This window comes from Nymphaea colorata, chromosome 5, assembly GCF_008831285.2.
Source record: "Nymphaea colorata isolate Beijing-Zhang1983 chromosome 5, ASM883128v2, whole genome shotgun sequence".
NCBI classification, from domain to species: Eukaryota; Viridiplantae; Streptophyta; class Magnoliopsida; order Nymphaeales; family Nymphaeaceae; genus Nymphaea; species Nymphaea colorata.
The window spans coordinates 7,240,510-7,261,724 of NC_045142.1; the positions used below are offsets into that span (position 1 = coordinate 7,240,510).

Below are 21,215 nucleotides of genomic sequence, written 5' to 3' on the forward strand. Positions count from 1 at the left end.
TATTCTTGGGAACCATCTGATACATTCTACGCTTGCCACAAATATCGTTTTCGAAACAATCTCGGTGAGGTTTTTGCAGAGGTATTCTTCTGGGAAGTTTTTCTTCTCAGACAAATCGCAAGAATATCTAGACAATTTTAGTCAATTAAAAAAATAAAAACCATAAAAAACCTTAAAAATTTCATAAAACTAAACAAATACTAAAATCTTAGGGAAAATCACGATAAATTCCCGAGCATTTTCATTTTGTGCGAGATTTTCAAAATCTCACTATTTTTTCCCATTTTTTCGTCTTATTTGATTGTTTTTTCTTAAATATGGCAAGATTATGAAAATCTCCCCACATGTGTGATACTGACTTTAAGTGATCAACAGATTAGTATCCTTTATTTTTTGCATTACCTGCAGCAAGTGAAAGTTTCTTAACATATATCACATAAGCTAGACACTGGCCTGAAATTCGTAAAGCTTAGCACACAAGACGTAGTAAAGGAAATTGACCCCTTCCAACCCTGCCAGCATCCAGTAGACTTTGTCTACACGTCCTCTGTTGATATCATCAGTCAGCCATGGCGTAGCCTTTTGCACTGCATGAACAACAGTCGTACTCAAATAATATCCAATCCCAACAGCCAACAAGCACACCGACGTGCCGACGTTCTTGAGGGAAGCCGGAAATTCTTGGTAGTACAGGTTCACTTGTTCAGGAAGATAGAAAGCCGAGCCTACTCCAAGGATCACCAAAGGCAAAACCAGCCAGAGGGCTGAGATTGGAACAACGGCATCAAGGTGGTCGCCGGCGATGGCAAGACCATGTTGGTGCTTTACCTGAAGCCTTCTTGCCTCAACACAGGCCATGGCGGCCAAGCCAACGATGGCGAGCACATGTCCCAGGCCTATCTTGTGAAGAAGCGTGAGCTGCCGTCGAGTCAGCAACCTGGAGACCGGATAAGAGAATCTGTCGATGAGTGGTAGGGAGATGGCCATGCTGATGTTGGAGAAGACTTGGAAGGAAGCTGCAGGAATCTTGAAGTTTGGGCCCAAACTGCGGTCCATGGTGAGAGACTGCAGAATGGTGAGATTGGTTTGAATTGCCATGGCGATGTTGAGGTAGATTCCGGTGGACCATAGAGGAAACAGCCGGACCAGAGTCTTGAGGTCTTCCACTTCTTGGATGGTGCAGTCTCCAACGTTTTGCTATAGAGCCGTCCAAGTGGGTGTCACCTCCCGTTATGAGGGCAGCCTTGTTGATGAAACTGCAAGAGGGAAAAGAAAATGCTAGTGAAGATTTAGACATATTTTGGACAGAACAATTTTAGTATGAATCAAAAATCATAAAAATAATGTCATTCTTCCAAACAAGAACCTGTCCCACATGCATCAAGAGAATTTAAATTTAAGAGAAGAAAGGAGAGAGAGAGAGAAGATGGCACCCTCAAGCGACCCAAGTTCCTCCTCCCCCTTTCCCTTTCCCCTTGCCCTTGGTCCAGAACTACTTCTGGACCTGGGTGGGAAACGGGGTCAAGAACAACGGGTTAGTAAATATGTTCAGTTGTCTTCTACATAAAGAAAGGATAAATTTTGTAAAACCTGCTTAAAAGTATTGGCAATAATGTGTGACGCACTTAATATTTTCATATATATTGTTAAAAAGAGAGAAAAAAAATCTCCTATGGTTAATGGAAAAGGTGCAACATAATATTATTTTCGGAAACTTAATTTTTAAATTAGTAAAGATTTTCCATTTCCATTAAAAATTAAATAGTACAATGAGGGTTTGCCTTGAAAAGTTTTTGACTTGAAAAAAATCACATAATTATTTTAAATACTAATAGACGAACTAAGTTTCTTAGATATAAATAGTCATGCATTAATAATATTAGATAATAGATAAGTAGCAAAGTGAACACAAGTTAACCGTTGAAGCTTACAAATTGTCCTTACTAAAGGTATTTTGAACCTTCAGGTGAGGCAAGTTAGCAAGGACGGCGATGTTGAGGTAGATCTAAAAACAATATTTTTCAACCAAAAAAAGAAAAAAAACTGATTGGACCAGATTCTTTACTCTCTTTTGAAAATGTTATTTTATCAAAACTAAGTTCTTCACAAAATCAGTTTTGACAATCACACAAAAAACGCCTTAAAGAATATTTTGGAGGCAAACCAACATTTTGCCTCCAAAATGTGTCATCCAAAAACGGGCTGACTGTATGTGGCAACCTCATTAATTTTGAAGTGTTTTTTTTTTTTAAATGAAAACCTATGAATAGATTCTACTACAAAAATCTACCTTGAAACACATGGTAGAAGAGACGGGTCCCAAGTTGAATGGTGTTACCATAAGTTCACGTAAGTTCCCACTTACTTCTTGACCATATAGATAAGATGAGAGAAAGTTTCGGCCACTGACTCGAGTAATGGGGTTCTCTCCCACACACATGAACTTTGTCGGGAAGCAAGTGCCACAACAAGATGACAAAATGTAATAGTAAAGATGATTTAACCACAGTTTTTACTGTCACCTAAACGTTGCCTTAAACATTGTTTTGGAGGCAAAGCCACATTTTGCCTCCATTTAAACGTATCATCCAAGGGCGGCCTAAGTGTATGCGACAACCCCATTAAGTTCCTAGTGTTTTAATAAAAAGTTATTAGTAGATTTGACTGCAAAAGTTTACCTCGAAGCACAACCGAGAGGCAAAGTGGCTGTTATTATCTTATCAAAAGGTGGCTGACACAAGTTCCCAAACAACTAGATCTGAACCACAGGGATAAGGAGAAGGAAGGAGCATGTGTTCCAACAAGAAGACTAAATATTCAAGTTAAAATGAGTTTCGCCCTTTGGGTGACTGCCAACAAGGACAAAGACGGACCTAGTTCTCATAAATAATAGTGCCAAGGGCTTGTGATGACGCTCCAAAGTATACCTGAACCTGGAAGTCAATTCTGAAAGCTTGCCACTGCCATGATAGTAGTCCTCTTCCTTCACTGACAATTGGAGCTTACTTTTTCGAGCCGCACTGACCACAACGCGAGCCAAGTTGATGAAAGGACTGCCTTCCGGTCTCGCATCCCTGCAGAACCACTTGGTTGGAACAAACAGGGCCACACTAGTGGCGCTCAGCACCGCACACAAGCCGTAGCCCCAGTTCCATCCCACGTTGTCCATGACGTAAACAATGACGGTCGATGGAACGAGCATCGAGACTGTGGTAGTGAGGAAATAGTAGCTAACAAACGTTTCCTGCTCCTTCTTCCTATCAAACTGGTTCGCGCCGATCGTAACGTAGGTGAAGCAGGTCCCTGCGAGGCCCAGGGTGGTGACACTGAAGGCCAAGCATAGGAAGGCAAATTGGGTCGGCGTGGGGGATTGGCACGAGCCCAGTTCATGGTCGCAGGAAGGTGGCGCCATGGATGGAAGCGATGCTGCCAGAGCTAACATCAAACTCCCCTGCCAGAAAAGTTTGTGGGCATGTATGATATTAGATGGTAATTGTTTTGTGCTGCCATTATTAATTGGCCCCCCGTTATGCTTCAAATTGCAAATGAGTGCCCTTGTTTTTGTAACACAAGAAATTGACACACTAAGATTCAAAACCACTAGTCGCCTACCGGCTTCCGCCCTACCCATTGTGTCAACCTCATTTTCTTTTATATATATATATATATATTAGGTTGGAATGTAGAACTTCTAATCATTTGATTGGTACATTGCTTTTTTAAGTAGAATTGATGGTTCAGATCACGAGGACATATATATTTAATTTTTTCATTGATTAATCAACTTTGCTGAAGTACGATATCACAACCAGATGTATCAAGCAAGGCAGCTAGAATGAGGGTCCCTTTGAGCTAGCGCTGGACAGGAGCTGATTCAGTGGCTGCTTGAGCTCCGCTAGATTTTTCACAAACATGGCTGGAGATCAGCTCAAATACAATTTGAACTCAAGGTTTAGCTTAACCCACTGTCTCATAATCCGGCATGTGGTTTGGATAAGCTGAGCCAACTTGATTATTAGGAAAAATATTATTTTTTGTGAATAATACACATTTTTGCAGCCTTTTGATAGTGAGAATAACAACAAATTGTAGATGGGTAGAAATTGATGTAACACCGTTACTAGTACAGCTTGAGGCAGGTGAGCGTGTTAGTTACTTTTGGAAGGCATAGTCTTTTCAGATCGAGTTGTGTGCATACTTTTGTGCATGGGCTAGTATGCACCAAGAGGGGGTGGAGGGTATTTTTGAAATTTTTATAAAATAATAGCTAGTTTAGATTTTTCATTTTTATTACAATCCTTTTTATCCTTACAAAAAGTTTCTTTTTTATTTTAATGTGGGTATTTTGGTCACTAATTGTTTTGGTCAATATTTGTTCATTTAAAGCGCCCATATTTTAACCCTAGTTTTAATGTAGTCCTCACAACTCCAATCCACTTAATTCTGAGTTTTCATTTTGTTTCAAATTTATGAAAGGCTACATTTTCTATTACTGCTTTTCTATTGTTGTTGTTGTTTTTTTTTTAAGTCTAAGCAGACGTTTGGATGACACACCAAAACAAAACCTGTTTTTATCTCCAAAACCAGGTACGAAAGGTATTTTGGTGTCAACAAAACCTGGTTTTTATAAAAGCCTCATGGCCCTTCTAATATCATTAATAAACTAGATTCTGGATGTGCCAAAGAAGCCACTAAACAAGGCTTATAAAACTCGTTAACAAACTATAAAACTATTTATATTTTTTTGGTGAACCGAGTTCTGTTTCATTTTCACACATAAGATTTCCCTTTTAGACCTATGAAAAACAAAAGCATCACAGTCATTTCATGGTGCTACTGACATTTTGGATTGAAGCCCAACATAAACAACCTTTTAGGCCTTAAGTTTCTGACAGCTGCTCGTGAAAGTTAGGTCGAAGTATATGACAACAATGTCCCATCACAAGCAAACCACATCATCTCCGAAGGCCATCTCATCCGAAACTGGGTTATTATACGCAACCCTTGTGCATAGTGACAAAAATGCCTTCAACAACTGGAAAAGGGAATCTTTTGATAAGCATAAGAAATGGTAAAAAACTAAGAGGAACATTTAATTTTTGAATGGAGATAGGGTATTATACGCACCCCTTGTGCATGTATTTTTTTTTTTTTTTTTTTTTTTTGCGATAGGGTAGTGTGCGAAACTCATTCTCCATGCGTTCAACTACTTCCATCAAATGGAGATAGAGTTGCTTGTATAGAGGTGTGCATTCATAAATATACACCAATGAAAAAAAAAATGGTTGGGGACTTTCAAAATTTTCATAAAAAAGAAATTAATATATTAGACTTTTTAACTTTTTCATAATATTCTTTTATCCTTTCATATGAGGTGAAGAAGCCGGCGATCGATCAAGAAGAACGCATAGAAAGCGGATAAAAATACATACCAAGAAGGAGATGAACGTGAAGACAGAAATGGTTAAGAAGCAGCCCAGGTATGCATCACAGAGGACGGCGCCGGCCACCGGAGACAGGCACATGACAGAGTTGATTGTATTGGTGATCTGCGATGCGCGAATGTTGCTGATGTTGAACCGGCGGACAAGGAACTGTAATAGGTTTATGGTCACTCCGTAAGAGGCAACCGTGGAAGCCAATGAACTCCCTGCAATACAACACCAACAACATGATTCTGTCAATTTCTTATTTCCACATCATCTTCAGGTCCTGGTTCACGAACAGAAGGTTTAATAGCGCGTTACCTAGAATAAAAGGGGCTGTCGCCCAGCCGCCACCTTTCTTAGAGCTGGTCTGCCCTACATTCTCGTTTGGAATTGCAATGGCAAGGGCTGGTACCAGACTGCCTTCATCTAGAGAAGGCATTTCTTGCCCACCGTCTTCTTTCTCCTTTCTCATTTCTCTGTATGCGTTTGAGGGATGGCTGTTGCCAAGAGCCTAACACTATCGTCCAATAATACTGGTCTTCACTCACCTATTCCATAAATATAGAAAAACTAGCACAGGCAAGAAACCAAGATATTTATTTGGCACTCTCTATATTTTTTTTCTGAGTCGAAGGAAAGAATGGAAGGCAGGGCTGAGAATATGGTCCCAGCCGGATAAGAAGTCGGTTTTTGGCCTCACCGCTACAGTATGGGCTAGCCCAACTTCTCGAAACATGGGCTGGCTCAACTTCTCAAAACATGGGTCTGAGTCTTTGTCTTTTTTAAAAAAATATATTTTTTTTTATATATAATTTAATATATATATAATTAGTTACATCCAATAAATATAATTATATGTGAATAAAACATATTTTGTTGAGAGTTGTGGGTGCCTCATTCAGAAAATCTCTATCGAATTTCTGCAAAACGTTCCAAAGAGTGATAATGAGCTTAGTTGGACAGTTTGTTCTCCTAAAAAATGAAGCTACACATCGTTAATGAATCTCAACCAAGACTTCGAACAGAAAATGCTATTCTTCCAGCTTATAAATATTATATGTTGTCATGTTTTACCAATATACTGAAAAAAAACATAAAATTTTTTATTAAAAACTAAAAAATAAATCCGTGGACATAGAACCACTACAAAAAAATAGATGGTTTCACCGACACATAAAAAATATCATCAATGAAAGTAAACTTTTACCGATGTTCAAAGCCAAATATTGGTAAGTATGAATTTTTACTGACGGTTCACTGGAAGACTTCGGTTAAAAGCAGTCTTTATCAATGCATGGAACTATTCTTGGAACTATTCTGGTGGTGAAATTGAAACATTACTGACCTCCAACGCTGTACATCGTTAAAAGTAACATGTGTAAGAATTTATTTACTAATCTGTCTAAGCAGTGTCCCTGGGTGAATCTTGGAAGAAAGCAAAGCTTATAACTTGTAGGTATGATCAAGGTGGCGTAGTGCCAATTGGAAAGGAAACAATAAAGAACGAGCTTGCTAAAACAGGTTTAGTTGTATATTGATATAGTTGACGTGTGCAGCCTTTCTAAAGAAAATAACAAAGTTTTAAGCGCCCACAGCGGATGGGAAGATAGATCATGGAGAGAAAGTTATGTATGCTAGGTGCATAGGCGTAGTAAATGAGGAGAGGACATTTTAGTAATTTATTAAAAATATCTAACATAATCTATTTACTTTTTTTTTCATTTTTTTTCAAATTGTATCTTTATAATTTTTCTTAAACTAAAAATATTTTAGTCCTTCACCATACTACGCATGAAAAGTCGTGCACCAGTGGTGACGCAACTAGTTCATGTATCATGTGGTTGAGTTTGAATGACAAATTAAAAAGAAAAAAGGTTGTTTTGGAAAAATGGCTTTGTGAAAATTTTGTTTTGAAAATCGGCTTGAGGGAATGTAATAAACCATAATGTGAATTATCCTCCTTTTCTTTTTCTTTTTTTCATCTATCGATCCCTCATGGAAATGATAACTTCCGCCTGAATCGTGTTGCTCACTTGTATTAGCTTTTTCTTAATAAAATAAGAATTTTGCTTCCTTTGATTTATCGGTTAAATTCACCCATTTAAACCAATAAAGTGAGATAAAATATTGGGGTCACAACAGCCAAACGCTCCTATATCAGTGATAGTTTCACTCTTATCGCTGCTACAGTCTATATCATTGTCACAAAAAAAGTGTATGGGTATAATATGACAATATCTTGGAAAAATCTTAGTGAATTTTTAAAAATTTAAAATATTTAATAAATCCTTAGATTTATAAAAAAATTAAAAATTAACAAAAAAATATGAAAAATCAAGAAAAACACATATAATACCTGTATTATATGTGTATTATACTTTTATCCCGTATAATACCCATATTATACGTGTATTATACTCATATTTTTGCATTTTTTATTTTTTGGTGTTAAAAAAAAAACGTTTTCTATACCCATGATTTTTTTCCCAGTCGAATTGTTTCCGAACCTGTACCGGTGAGTAACCAATAGCAGTGCGTTTGAGCACCGCTATAGCTTCAATAATGACAAAAACAAAAAAAAAACAAAAACCAGTTCACTAAACACGGTTGAATTTTTTAAATACAAATCTCGTGCATGAAGTAGGTGTAGATGCAACTATATGCTGAGCATCTAGTTTTATAAAATCTTCAACAACCTCATTATCAAACCACGGAAGCATTCAAATATCCATCAACATTAAACAAGTTTATTTTACTAAAAAATCATAGTTCACCGAAATTGATGAATGCCATGTATTAAAGAATCAGCCAAAGAATTTTGGTTTAAAGTTAGCTTTTTACTAGGTCTAATAGGATTATCTACTATCAGCTTGATTCTCAAAACCAATATGATGTCACACCTTCTACAAGCCTATTGTAGGGCATCTACCTCAATCAAATGATACCGACGGAACTGAACCAACAATTCGACACCATGCCACAATTTTCATCGAAATAATACTGAAGAAAAAGAAAGTCAAATTAAGACAAGAAACAGACAATCGAAAGACACTAACTACAAAAAATAATATGTAAATTGTTCTAAAAAAAAAAGTGGCGTAAATAAATATCAGATGCTGCCAAAGATTTTGAACTGCATCATCTCTGAGACCCACTAGAGAACAAGAAAGTTCAGCTACATTAAAGAAAGTTCTGAAATCCTCCGTCAGGTAACAGTAAAAAGTAAAGCAGATCAACCAAAGAACAACACAAACCGAAGAAGATAACGCCACCATAGAAAACCGATTAAGACTTTATGTGCTGCAATTACATACATATTTATGTGCACACGATATACATGGGACATACTTATTTTCTGATTTTTCTAATGCCAAGGATCAAGAAAATAATGTTCCACCTGGTAGTTGTTTCACTCTTCCATACAAGTGAGTTCCATTTTATTCTCTGTGATTGATATGTGAAATTTAGATGGAATTTTACTTCTATAAAAAATCTAAATATCTCCATATATTTCACCTTGAGACTGAATTTTATGTTGTTAGGTCGTTTGACCCCGGGCTTGTTTTGTTGGTTTCACTTCTCAGGTTTCATCATTCAATAATTGATTCAATGCGTGTAGGTTAGGTTTGAACATAACAGCTGAGGCATGAGGTACTGACCTTGAAAGGTTTGTTGTTGGTTCGGAACTCTATGCCTGGAACATCATGCAACTAACAAGAACCTCTGCACTTAAGGTAAGGTAAAAAATTAATTAACTTCTAATTAATCGACTAATTAAAGAAATATATTTAATGTAATTCTATTATATGAAAAGCTCAAAAAAAGAAAATAAAGTATAATTAACGGGGTTGCTGGCTCATACCCACAATTACATAGCAAAATCTATGTACCAACTTTACTTCTGTTAAGTTCATTTTTACCCACGTATATTGATTTTGTTATGTACATGGCTGGTGATGTCGATTCATGTTGCAGATGTGTTCATATTTTATAGCAGAAGTGAAGAAGGGAGGGCTGGGTGTGATCAGACGTACGTGTTCTCGAACCTGCATGAGCCACCGCTTTGACAGGTTACTAATTACTGTGTGATCAGAGAAACAATCGTCGATGACAGACTGCATTTAGTTTCTCTGAATCTAAAGATGTTGTGTCCATAGAAAAATTTTCTTTTGATTTGATTAGTAGAAAAAAAACTAGAAATTCATGCATTTTAATTCTTTTTTCCTTTTTTCAGTATTTAATCCACTGTCACAAAAACGCATCTTATTGAGAAAAAACGCGTAAAAAACGTGAAAAAAAACACGTATTCTACACGATTTTTTGCATTTTTTATAATTTTTTGGATTTATTAAATGTTTTAAATTTTTTTAAAATTTACTGAGATTTTTCCGATATACAACTTTACCATATTATACCTGAGAAATTCTTTGTCATATAATAACCATACATGTTTTTTGTGACAATGAGTAGAGGTCACCCACAGACATTGTTTGTGTTTTTAATGCAAATTTTGTAGCGAGTAGAGGACTTCCTTAATTATTAATAAAGAAAAATATAGTTCAAATAAATGCCACATCACGTAATGAACCAAGTACACTGTAATTGAATTAAAACGCAAATTAAACCTGACTAGAAATGGCATTTTTTATTCTTGTAATCAATGCATTGATTAGTTCAAGAAAAGGTATAATAAAGCTCAGGAACCAATATGCAAAAGAAAGATGGGAATCGTCACTAGTTCTGCTGAAAACCTAGAAACAGAGGCTGGAAAAAGATGTTGAATCCTATGTATACACAGTAGAAAAATCATGCAAACTACCTTAACCCTATATGCAAACTATGCACCTTTGAACCTTGTTTCTCTGAGTTTATTTCATCCTTCCCCTGTCTCTCTCTTGCTCTTTTCCCCTCAGAAAATAGAACTCTCAATGGGTCGCTGAAGGTTTCTCTGACATTAGAAAAGAAAACGCTCAAAGTTGTTCAGAAATGGAGCGCTCAAGAAAGGCGCCTACTCGATTCGATAACCAAAAAAACCACAATGCAGCGATTCGAGGGAAGAAAATTAAAGCAAAAGTCGATACAGCCGGTGGAAAATGAAGAAAACAAGGGAGAATGAAAAGGAAGTAAAAGACAAACAAGAAGAAAACGGTAAAAGTAACAAAAAAGGAGGACGAATGTAACTTTATGCACTTCACAGTCATGGTGGGAAAGAGACCATGAGCCATGATCGCGTCTGCTTTCCTCTTCTCCTAGCTCCTTCTTCTTCAGGCCAAAGGCACTATGATGGGCACGGAATCCTGTCTTCCTCAGCACGCGCCGAAAAATCAAGTTAAATTTGTGTTTCTATATGTCATGAATCTTGTTGTGTAGGGATCGCTACGATCGATTAAGGGTATAAAGATTTGCTCGATGAGATGGAGAACTGAGCAGGACTTCTTATCAAGAACTCCAAATCCAAAATGGTCTTTCATAATACGAATGAGGATCTCAAAAGAAGATGTATGGATATTCTTTATTGTGGCAAGGTGAAATGCCTGTGAAATATCTTGGGCTTTTGCTGGCGCAAGGGAACCAATTCAATATGATTACTTGTGTGTATCTATCCCGACACCACACTTGTATAGTTCATAACAATGACCCAACTTTGTCTTTCTACACCGTCGGCTCCCTTCGAATTTGAAATGGGCGTGAGGTTGAAAAACCCGAGCTCGCTTCTAAGATGGTGGGGACGATGTACTGTCCACCAGCCGGGAAGTGACAAAAAAAAGTGAGGAACAGAACACCAGAATCTTTGCCGGAAAAGAGAAAAAATCTTTTTTGTTTTTTCTTTATGGCATGCTCCAAATAGGCTCTCTACATGGTTTTTTCTTCCAAAGTATAAATAATGCAAAATTTAAATGGCAGAAAATATTTAACTTGCAAGGAACAACATAAATTAAGAAAATTCCTGAAATCTGCTTTCTAGAGAAGAGGCATGCATTATTTTGTGCAGCTTGAAGGGTACGACGACTTTCAAATCCAACTTTACATGACATTGGACCCTTCCATGCGTGGTCCCCACCCTTTTGGTCCTTTCTTTTGTATACATGCGTCGGCTCCTCTTCATTCCACGTGGTCCTCTAGTTTTACAAGGCAAGCACATTTCAATATGACAAAAATAATTGATGTTTTTGTTCTTCTCAACATTAATTGCTAGCTTTATGTGATGTGCCCTTCATTAGAAAAGACAAAGTAATAATTTGATGAAGCCAATTAACCTCACTGCCCCATCTTTTATTAATCTTACATTAATATTCAAAACCCTTCCTTGAAAGTTTAGATGACGTGGTGGGCATTTACTGAAGCCCACATCTTTGACTTTTCAAAATGTATTTTTTTTTCCTATCCAGTCCATAAATTTGCCCTATCTAGAAATGGATTCCTAGCTGTCCTCGACGAATGAAATCCTTTGCCTTTTTTGTTTTTGTGTTTGTGCACGAACCACCAAGGGTCTGTGTCAGTGAGACATCAAAAACAGCCATGGACCCGGATTTAGATGGGTCTCTGTCATTGAGACATCAAAAACAGCCATGGACCCGGAGATGCGGAGAAGGGGGAGGCATCCGCCTTTACTTGGATTTCCTCTCACTCACCCGAATCTCTACCATCAGCCTTGGAATATAGTTTCATAGTAGTTTCTGCCTTGACTGGCACCCTTTAATCCAAGGTGGAGCTACAAATTTTTTATGAGGGGGTCAAATTAGAGTTTCTAAATTTTGAATATGACCGAAATATCATTTTTCAAATTTTTTATAGAAAACAAGTAAATTTTTTTAAAATTTACCCGTAAATTTTTGAAAAAATAAATTTTGAGGTGGGTCCAAGGCCCAAGTGAGCCCTACCTTGGCTCTACTCTTGCTTTAATCCTGACTTTGTTAAAACTTCTTTGTACTCTACTTTGGTAGTGTGATGAGAAAAAAAAATCGGAAGTGAATTTTAACTAATGTCGACTTTGAATACTAATGATCAACCCAGGCCATGAGCGTCATCAATGGCTTTTGCAAAGGCAATTATCTTCTCAATATTGCCTTCAAAAGAGGAGAAGAAAGTTGTTGTGTCTCCCATTTGTTATTTTTAACCAAATCGTTGATGCTTCAGCATGAGCAATTAAGTAAAGGGTACTCTTAATTACCTCTTTCGTAGGGAGCTATTGTTCGTTACTTTTTTACGATTCGATGAATCGAAATTCTTACCCATTTTTGCTAAGAAAATATGCACTATAGCTAAATCAAACTATCGATATCTTTCAGCTTGAAGGAGTCAAGGCCCAGCCTGACCTAGAAAGATGCAGAGTCTACTTTGTAAATTCCATTGATAATCATTGGATTCCGAAGATGAATGCTGAGAAAAGCAAACCAGTTGGGAACTTCACAGTAATGTTGGACAGGAAAAATCAACTAATAGAACAGCCAGCTTGCTGTCGGCTGACATTAATTGAGTATTTTTGGAGTCTTCTTGTTTCTAGCTTCTTCAAAGACTTCCCCAACTTGGAACCTTTTGTGGACAATCATTGAAGGCATAGAAAATATTATATCTACAACCAACTGCTGGTAAGCAAATCAATATGTACAAACACCATTTTCATGAGCTAAATTTGGATATGAACCCATATCTGAACTAGACCAAATGCAAACACATTGTAAATGATCCATCAGATACATTATAAGCATTGCATGCCACAAATATAGTTTTCTAGGAAATCATGAAGCGGTTTTTCTTGGGTATTTTCGGTAAAGTTGTTCTTCTCAGATAAATCTCGAGACATCTAGACAATTTTTAGAAAATTAAAAAAACAATAATCGTAAAAATACTTAAAAATCTTTAAAAACTAAAACATATTGAAATCTCAGGAATAAATCCTGATTGACTCGTGCGAATTTCATTTTTTGTGAGATTTTCAAAATCTCCAGATTTTTTCTCTTTTTTTTTTTGTTTTAGTTTATTTTTTCCCAAATATGACAGATTTTTTAAAATCGCGTTATATCTGTGGCATTGACTCTAAATGTTCAACAGATTATTATCCATTATTTTCGTATTACATGTAACTAGTGAAAGTTTCTTAACATGCACAACAGAGCTAGTCACTGCAATGCAATTCATAAAGCCTAGCACACAAGATGTAATAAAGGAAATTGAGCCCTCCCAACCCCGCCAGCATCCAGTAGACGTTGTCTACACGTCCTCTGTTGATGTCATCAGTCAGCCATGGCGTAGCATTCTGCAGTGCATGAACAACAGTCGTACTCAAATAATATCCGATCCCAAGAGACAACAAGGACACTGACGCGCCGAGGTTCTTGAGGGAAGCCGGAAATTCTTGGTAGTACAGGTTCACTAGGTTAGGAACATAGAAAGCCGAGCCTACTCCAAAGATCACCAGCGGCAAAACCAGCCAAAGGGCTGAGATTGGAACAACGGCATCAAGGTGGTCACCGGGAAAGGCAAGACCACGTTGGTGCATTACCTGAATCCTTCTTCGTTCAACCCAGGCCATGGCGGCCAAGCCAATGATGGCTAGCACATGTCCCATGCCTATCTTGTGAAGAAGCGTGAACGGCCGCCGAAGCAGCGACCTGGAGAACGGATAAAGAAATCTATCCATGAGTGGTAGGGAGATGGCCATGCTGATGTAGGAGAAGACTTTGAAAGAAGCTGCCGGAATCTTGAAGCTTGAGCCCAGACTGCGGTCCATGGCGAGAGACTGCAGAATGGTGAGATTGATCTGAACGGCAATGGCGGTGTTGAGGTAGATTCCGGTGGACCATAGAGGAAACAGCCGGATCAGAGTCTTGAGGTCTTCCACTTCTTGGACGGTGCATAGTCTCCAGCGCTTCGCTATGGAGCCGTCCAAGTGGGTGTCACCAACCGTTATGAGAGAAGCCTTGTTCAGGAAACTGTAGAGGAAAACGGAAGTTGCTATTGAAGATTTAGGCATATTTTTGGGCAGAACAATTTCAACATGAATAAAAAAAAAAATATGATAATAATGCCATTCTTTCAAACAAGAGCTGCCACACTTGCATTAGGATAATTTAAATTAAAGAACCAAGAGCAAGAAAGAGATACCCTGAAGAGCGGAAACCCCACCCCCCTTTTCCCATACCTCTCCCCCCTTTTTCATACCTTTTAGGTTGACATAAGTGAGGAAGGTGACAAGAAGAAAGAGTTACTAAATATGCTCTATTATGTTGGATAAAGGGGAAATTTTATAAAACCCACTTAAAAGAATTGGCAATAAGCGACAGACACTTAACATTTTCATACTGTTAAAACAAATCCAACACAAAATTATTTTTGAAAATTTAATTTTTTAATTAGCAAAAAATCCTTTTTCCGTTCAAAGTTACTTAGTACAATTACGGTTTGACTTAATCACATAATTATTTTAATTAGTTATTTAGACATAAGTAATCATTCATTAATAATATTAGATAAGTAGAAATTTAAACGAATTAACCATTGAGCTTACAAATTGTCTGTACTAAAGGTACTTTAATCTTTTTGATTAAGTGAAGTTAGTAATAAGTTACGGTCAGTAGGCAAGTGATTGGTTTTCAATTAATAATACAAAAGTTAGACGTCTTAGTAATAATATGAAAAACTTAAGTTAGCATTTTGATAACACCTTTAGAAAGTGTCGTTTTGCAAAATTGTTTTGAATACGGGTGACACTCTCGAGACGATATTTTCTAAAAAAAAAAAAAATGGACGGTCCCGATTGTTCACTCCCTTTTGAAAATGTTATTTTATCAATGTTTTGACTGTAAACAATGTTTTGGATGGAAACCCAAATTCTGCCTCCATTTAACTGTGTCATCCAAGAACAGCCTAAGTGTATGTGGCAACTCCATTAATTTTCAAGTTTCTTTAAATGAAAAGTTATTAATAGTTAATCTTGATGTAAAAGTTTACCTTGGCAGGGAATGCCTTATGCCTGGAAGGGTGAAACACAACCGAGCAGCAAAGTGGCTCACGATAAATGAGTTTGAGTTTTGAATCTTTGCGGACGCTGTTATGTTCTACTAAAAAATGATTTTTCCCCTTAAGGTGAACGCCATTTAACGGAACTGCAATAGTGCCTGGGCTCCTGATTGATGACTGGAAGTATACCTGAAGCTTGAAGTCAATTCTGAATGTTTGCCACTGCCATGATAGTAGTCCTCTTCCTTCACTGACAATCTGAGCTTAGTTTTCCGAGTCGCACAGACCACAACGCGAGCCAAGTTGATGAAAGGACTGCCTTCCGGTCTCGTGTCCCTGCAGCACCACTTGGCCGGAACAAACAGCGCCAGACAAAGGGCGCTCAGCACTGCACACAGTCCATAGCCCCAGTTCCAACCCACGTTGTCCATGACGTAAACGGTCACCAATGACGGAACAAGCGTCGAGACTGTGGTCGTGAGGAAATAGTAACTAGCAAACCTTTCCTGCTCCTCCTTCCTGTCAAACTGGTTCGAGCCCATTGTAACGTAGGTGAAGCTGGTCCCTGCTGTGCCCAGGGTGGTGACGCTGAAGGCCAAGCACAGGAACGCAAACTGGGTCCGCGTGGGGGGTTGGCACGAGCCCAGTTGGTGGTTGCACGAAGGTGGTGCCATGGATGGAAGCGATGCTGCCAATGCTAACATCAAAGTCCCCTGAAGGTCATCGGGAAAGTATGTGGGTATGTATGTAATTAGATAGGAATTATTTGTGCTGCTTTTATGAAGAATATTTCATCTTGCTATTCAATAAGAGGGTCAAAGCCTTCACCCTTCTCCCTATTCCTTCAGGACACCCCGCTTGTTTTGGGTGTTTCGAGGTGATGCTATTGTACTTTAACTTAAATATTGGTTATCAATTTTTGCGACACACAAAGTTTTGTTGACACCATGATGATTCGGAATGAACATTAGCCACTCACTGGCCCCCACCTAATCCATTATGCCAGCTCCCTCTAGGATTTGTGTTGCCTTTATTAGGCAGATATTGTGCTCAATTATATATATAGATCACAGCTCAAATTCAATTTGAACTCAAGATCTTGCATAAAACTCGTCTCATAATCCGGTAAGTGGTTTGCATAAGTTGCGACAACCTGATTATTATGAAAGTTATTATTTTTTGTGAAAATACATATACTTGAAGGTCTTTTAGTAGTGGGAACAGCAATCAAATTATTATACAAATGCAGATATATGTAAGACAATAACGTAGTGTTCCACAAACTACAAAAGAGTTTGTTATTGTTTTCATTATCAAACAGCCTTTTGTAATATGACAAAAGGTATTGAATTGTTTTCATTATCAGGTATTGAATTGTTTTCATTATCAAACAGCCTTTTGTAATATGACAAAAGGTATTGAAGGGAGAACATCTGTCATGCAAGTTAATTCTAAAGGAACCGACTCTACTTTAGAAACATGTTATGTGACAAATGAATTAGCAAAACATTTTCTGCGTATCATTGACACTGAGGTTAGTCCAGGCCTAGGTTACAAAAGTCAAGCATGTGCAACTAGAGGTCAACTCATTTTAAACAACATATGGATGGATATCGAGCTAAGTTTATTAACCATTCGACTTCAATTTTGGCTTGAACTTGACTCGTTTAACATATGAATGGATATCGAGCTGAGTTTATTAAAGTTGATTACTGGTGGAGCTTGAGGCAGGCGAGCTTGAGTAACTAGATTCATTATGCAGCCCTATCAAAAGCGTAGGTGTTCACGACAATGAACAATCTGCTACCCACGAACTGTTCATTTGAGGAGCCCATATTTTAACTCTAGTTTTAAGATAGGCCTCACATCTCTAATTACTTAATTCCGGCTTTTCTTTTTGTTGAAATTTCTAAAAGACTGTTTTCTAGTACCGTTTTTTTAAGTTAAAAAGGGCGTTTGTATGACAACCAAAAACCACAATTTGGAGGCAAAACCTGCTTTTATCTCCAAAACCAAATATTCAGAGAAAACTCGGTTATGATAAAATCTGGTTCTATTAAAAGCACCCATGGCCCTTCGAAGATCATTCAAAATCTAGTTTGCGGATGCGCCACAGAAGCAAATAAACAAGTTTATAGAACTGATTAAAAATCTTGGTTTTCATAAAACTAAGTTTTTAGTGAATGGAGTTAGACAAGGGTGTCATCCAAACTCCCCTCTGTTTCATTCTCACACCAAAGATTTCTCTTTTTTGCCCATGAAAAATGAAAGCCTCTTGGTCAATTCATGGTGCAAACGGACACTTCAGATTTAATGGCAGCATAAATAAATGTCCAGGTCTTAAATTTCTGACCGTTGCTCATGAAAGCAAGGTCGCATATGACATGTCCAATCGCAAATAGAAAGCACACTATCTTTCAAAACCATCCAATCCGACGATGGTTATATGCATCCCTGGTGTACCCATTATAGTGTAGAATGACCATAATTTCCTCCATAAGTAAAAAGGAAATCTTTTGGTGTAGCAATAGGATGGTGCACTCAACTCACTCTACATCTAATCGACCACTTCCATCAAGTGTCTTCCCTCACCCGTTGAAAGAAACAAAATATTATTTGAGAAACGACTTCTATTCTGAATGATACGAGTTTCACTGGGGGGAAGCAGCAGGATTCTGGTCTACCAAGGGTGCCTCTCGGGCAGGGAAGTTCCTCAGGGGTAAAAGTTTCTACTGTTTAGCATAGTTATGACCACGATCCAACCAACGTTATTATATCAAGTAAAAATTTACTGGGCAAGCAGTTTAGAAGCTCAAATGAGGTGAAGAAGCCAGCGATCGATCAAGAAGAACGCATAAAAATCGGAGAAAAATACATACCAAAAAGGAGATGAACGTGAAGACAGAAATGGTTAAGAAGCAGCCCAGGTAGGAATCACAGAGGACGGCGCCTGCCACCGGAGACAGGCACGTGACAGAGTTGATTATATTGGTGATCTGCGATGCGCGGATGTTGCTGATGTTGAACCGGCGGACAAGGAACTGCAATAGGTTTATGGTTACTCCACAAGAGGCAATCGTGGAAGCCAATGAACTCCCTGCAATACAACAACACCAACAACATTTACCTTTCATTTAATTGTTTCCTCGTGATGCTGAACTCCTAGTTCACAAGGAGAAGGGGTGAATTGTCCCTAAAAATAGCATCGTTCCTAGCCATGCATCCAGAGTTCTCACCAGAAGACACACACAAGCATAATACTTTCCCTGCAAAAAGTTCAAGTGAGTGTTACCCAGAATAAAAGGGGCTGTTACCCATCCGCCACCATTCTTAGGACTGGTCTGCCCGACTTTCTCGTTTGGCATTTCAGTGGCAAGGGCTGGTACCAGACCGCCTTCTTCCTCTAGGGAAGCCATTTCTTGTTCAATGTTTTCTGTCTCCTTCTCCATTTTTTTTGTGCGCGTTTCGGGGATGGCTTTTGCCAACCAAAAAAGCTGATTACATGCACAATCTTTGTGCACCTTCGCATCATCAAGAGAGATGGGTGCTTAACACCTAAACAGAGATGGTGCTTAACACCCAAACAGACATGGGTGCTTGACACCTATCTATCCCTTGACGTGAGCCAAGAGAACACACGTCGTGTCACCGGGAACTGTGCCCAGTGCACGTAACCACCTCTCACCAAGGTTGTGTCGGGCAGTTCTCCTTCCACAGAAGAACGACACAGTGTGTTCCGACGGGCCGGGTTCGGGCTTGACCCGGCCCGGTTATAATAAAATAAAATATTTTTAAAATTATAAAATAATTTTTTTAAATATATATATTTGTTATTAATAAATATATATTATTAAAACAAAAAAATTTAAAAATATATTTTTAATTTTTAACGGACTTAATCGGGTCGAGCCTGGGCTAGTTTGGAGTATTGATTTCAGAATTGAAAATGACATATTTGATAAAACATCAATTAAAATTTCATAATTAATGAATTAAAAACATCTGCCTTAAAGGGAGATGAAAAAAATTCTAAAATTTTGGAATCGTATTTTTAACTCCTAAGGCTGAAGTTATAGAATTCTAGAATTAAAATTCTCATTTTTTATGAAATGAGAATTGTGTTATCAAACAAAAAAAATTTTGATTCTAGAATTATATGATTCTGCCATGGGGTGAAATTATGACTGAATTAATTAATTAACATCAACTCTCATGTTTGACAAAAAAGATAGAATAATGGTCTTATTCTTAGGTATTTTTATCACATAATAAATGACAAACATGTTATCGACATTCCCTAAGGCATGAGTATTTTCTGCACAACCAAAACGCGGGATGCAATATTCATTTTTGGAAAATCTGAAAAGCCTACGATTGAGATGTGTATGCTTTGCAGATTGACTATCATGGATGTCATTTCAATATTATTGACATTTAGTGCGCACCATTCAGCACCACTCAACGTTAGTGCTGCCCACCAATAATCGCAAGTGGCGAACAGCTTTTAGTTTAAAATTAGTTAAAACTCAGTGTGTGTGGCACTCTTGAATCGGTCATTGGATCAAATCAATGTGCCCCAAATATTGGCAGTAAGAACACTCACGGAGTGTCCAACGAAATTTGGAGCAGGTTCTCTCAAGGAACTGTATCTCCAACTAGAACTATAGTTTGCAAATCATCATCAAACCTCTTCAATTGTTCACTTTGCCTAATAATCATGCGCAGATTGGGTTGAAGCCAGAGCTGAACACAATTCTTGTACTGTGCAAGATAAGAAACTACTATGCAACAAGACTCTAATGGCTTCTTGAAGGTGATAAAACAATAGATCCTTTGCCCAAACATATGTCAAAGGTCATTTCAAAGCACATGGCACGCATCATAAAGAAAAAAGGCCACGATTGAGTCTACTATGCTTCGGCACTGCTTCTACATCGTGAAGTTAAAAGGGCAGTCTTCCACCTGACAGCAAAAGTGGCTCTACCAGTGAGAGATTCTATGAATGCTTCTATTCTATACATTGAGATCTCAGTGGTGGACGGGGAACATATTCAAGAGTGTAAACAAATCTCTCCTTTTGGTCTTATCTTTGAGATAATGTTTCATGCGCACATGTTGGTGTTAGGAAAGGATAGACAATAGTGCAAATAACAGGGTAAGTTAAAAAAAAAGAAAAGAATTGAACACCTTTTTTTTTTAGGTGGAAGGAGAGGAGGACTTATTGGTGGAGGTGGTGGTGCGGTTGCAGATATCAGACAATAGCACTGAGCTCGGGTCATAAATCGGAGATATTTTTAATGTCTCTTTTAAGTTCTTTAAGAACATGTTAATGTTACATGAATATGCCTCAAAATTAAAGTAAATTCATGTAACACTTGTTCACATGTTTCATGAATCTACTCCAATTTTGAGGCAGATTTATGAAATACTTATACAGCGTTTGTCGTATCAAATGACCCCTTAAGGGCAAGTTCTTATCATATTCATAATTGTCAGTTGTTAAGTTAGTGAAGAGTATCATTTGGCTGGCTAAAAGCACTGACATTTTGAGAACACTTTCAGTACAATACCTGAATTAATTCTAAGCAACATAAACATAATTAGATTTTCAGTATTGCAAAAATGAATGCATCAATTGCCCTTAGAACTTCTGAATTATTTATTTTGAGTGGACTTAATTCAGTTTAACTGGTTACAATTACCTAATCAGCTTGAATAAGTGATACCTAATTGATCAATTTCGATTAGAGAAGTCTCGAAATTGAGTACTCTTAAAGCAAAAGCTTTGTGGTCGCAATACATTTTCCACTTTTTATTAATAACCAG

General features: G+C 37.7%; 2 protein-coding genes across 2 annotated transcripts; both read right to left on the reverse strand.

The window, feature by feature from the left end:
* Positions 1-365: 365 nt before the first annotated feature.
* LOC116253969 (putative protein NRT1/ PTR FAMILY 2.2) lies at positions 366-5,996 on the reverse strand. Its single transcript, XM_031628977.2, has 4 exons — positions 5,748-5,996; positions 5,433-5,650; positions 2,928-3,451; positions 366-1,256 (listed from the first exon to the last, which is right to left on the reverse strand). The coding sequence occupies exons 1-4, from the start codon at positions 5,899-5,901 to the stop codon at positions 845-847; spliced, it is 1,308 nt and encodes a 435-aa protein (XP_031484837.1). The 5' UTR covers positions 5,902-5,996; the 3' UTR covers positions 366-844.
* A 6,905-nt stretch (positions 5,997-12,901) lies between these two features.
* On the reverse strand, positions 12,902-18,997 carry LOC116255327 (protein NRT1/ PTR FAMILY 2.7-like). Its single transcript, XM_031631131.2, has 4 exons — positions 18,682-18,997; positions 18,269-18,486; positions 15,579-16,102; positions 12,902-14,362 (listed from the first exon to the last, which is right to left on the reverse strand). Exons 1-4 carry the CDS (start codon positions 18,836-18,838, stop codon positions 13,546-13,548), a joined length of 1,716 nt encoding a protein of 571 aa, XP_031486991.1. The 5' UTR covers positions 18,839-18,997; the 3' UTR covers positions 12,902-13,545.
* Positions 18,998-21,215: the final 2,218 nt, after the last annotated feature.

Bases quoted from the DNA above. Each gene is read 5' to 3' on its own strand.
- LOC116253969 (XM_031628977.2), bottom strand. From the start codon at position 5,901: ATGAGAAAGGAGAAAGAAGACGGTGGGCAAGAAATGCCTTCTCTAGAT. The intron at 5,651-5,747 runs GTAACGCGCTAT...GTTGTATTGCAG, and splicing joins GACAGCCCCTTTTATTCTAG to GGAGTTCATTGGCTTCCACG. The intron at 1,257-2,927 runs GTATACTTTGGA...TCCCTCTTGCAG, and splicing joins GAATTGACTTCCAGGTTCAG to TTTCATCAACAAGGCTGCCC.
- LOC116255327 (XM_031631131.2), bottom strand. From the start codon at position 18,838: ATGGAGAAGGAGACAGAAAACATTGAACAAGAAATGGCTTCCCTAGAG. The intron at 18,487-18,681 runs GTAACACTCACT...GTTGTATTGCAG, and splicing joins AACAGCCCCTTTTATTCTGG to GGAGTTCATTGGCTTCCACG. The intron at 16,103-18,268 runs GTATGTATTTTT...GATGACCTTCAG, and splicing joins TCACGTTCATCTCCTTTTTG to GGGACTTTGATGTTAGCATT.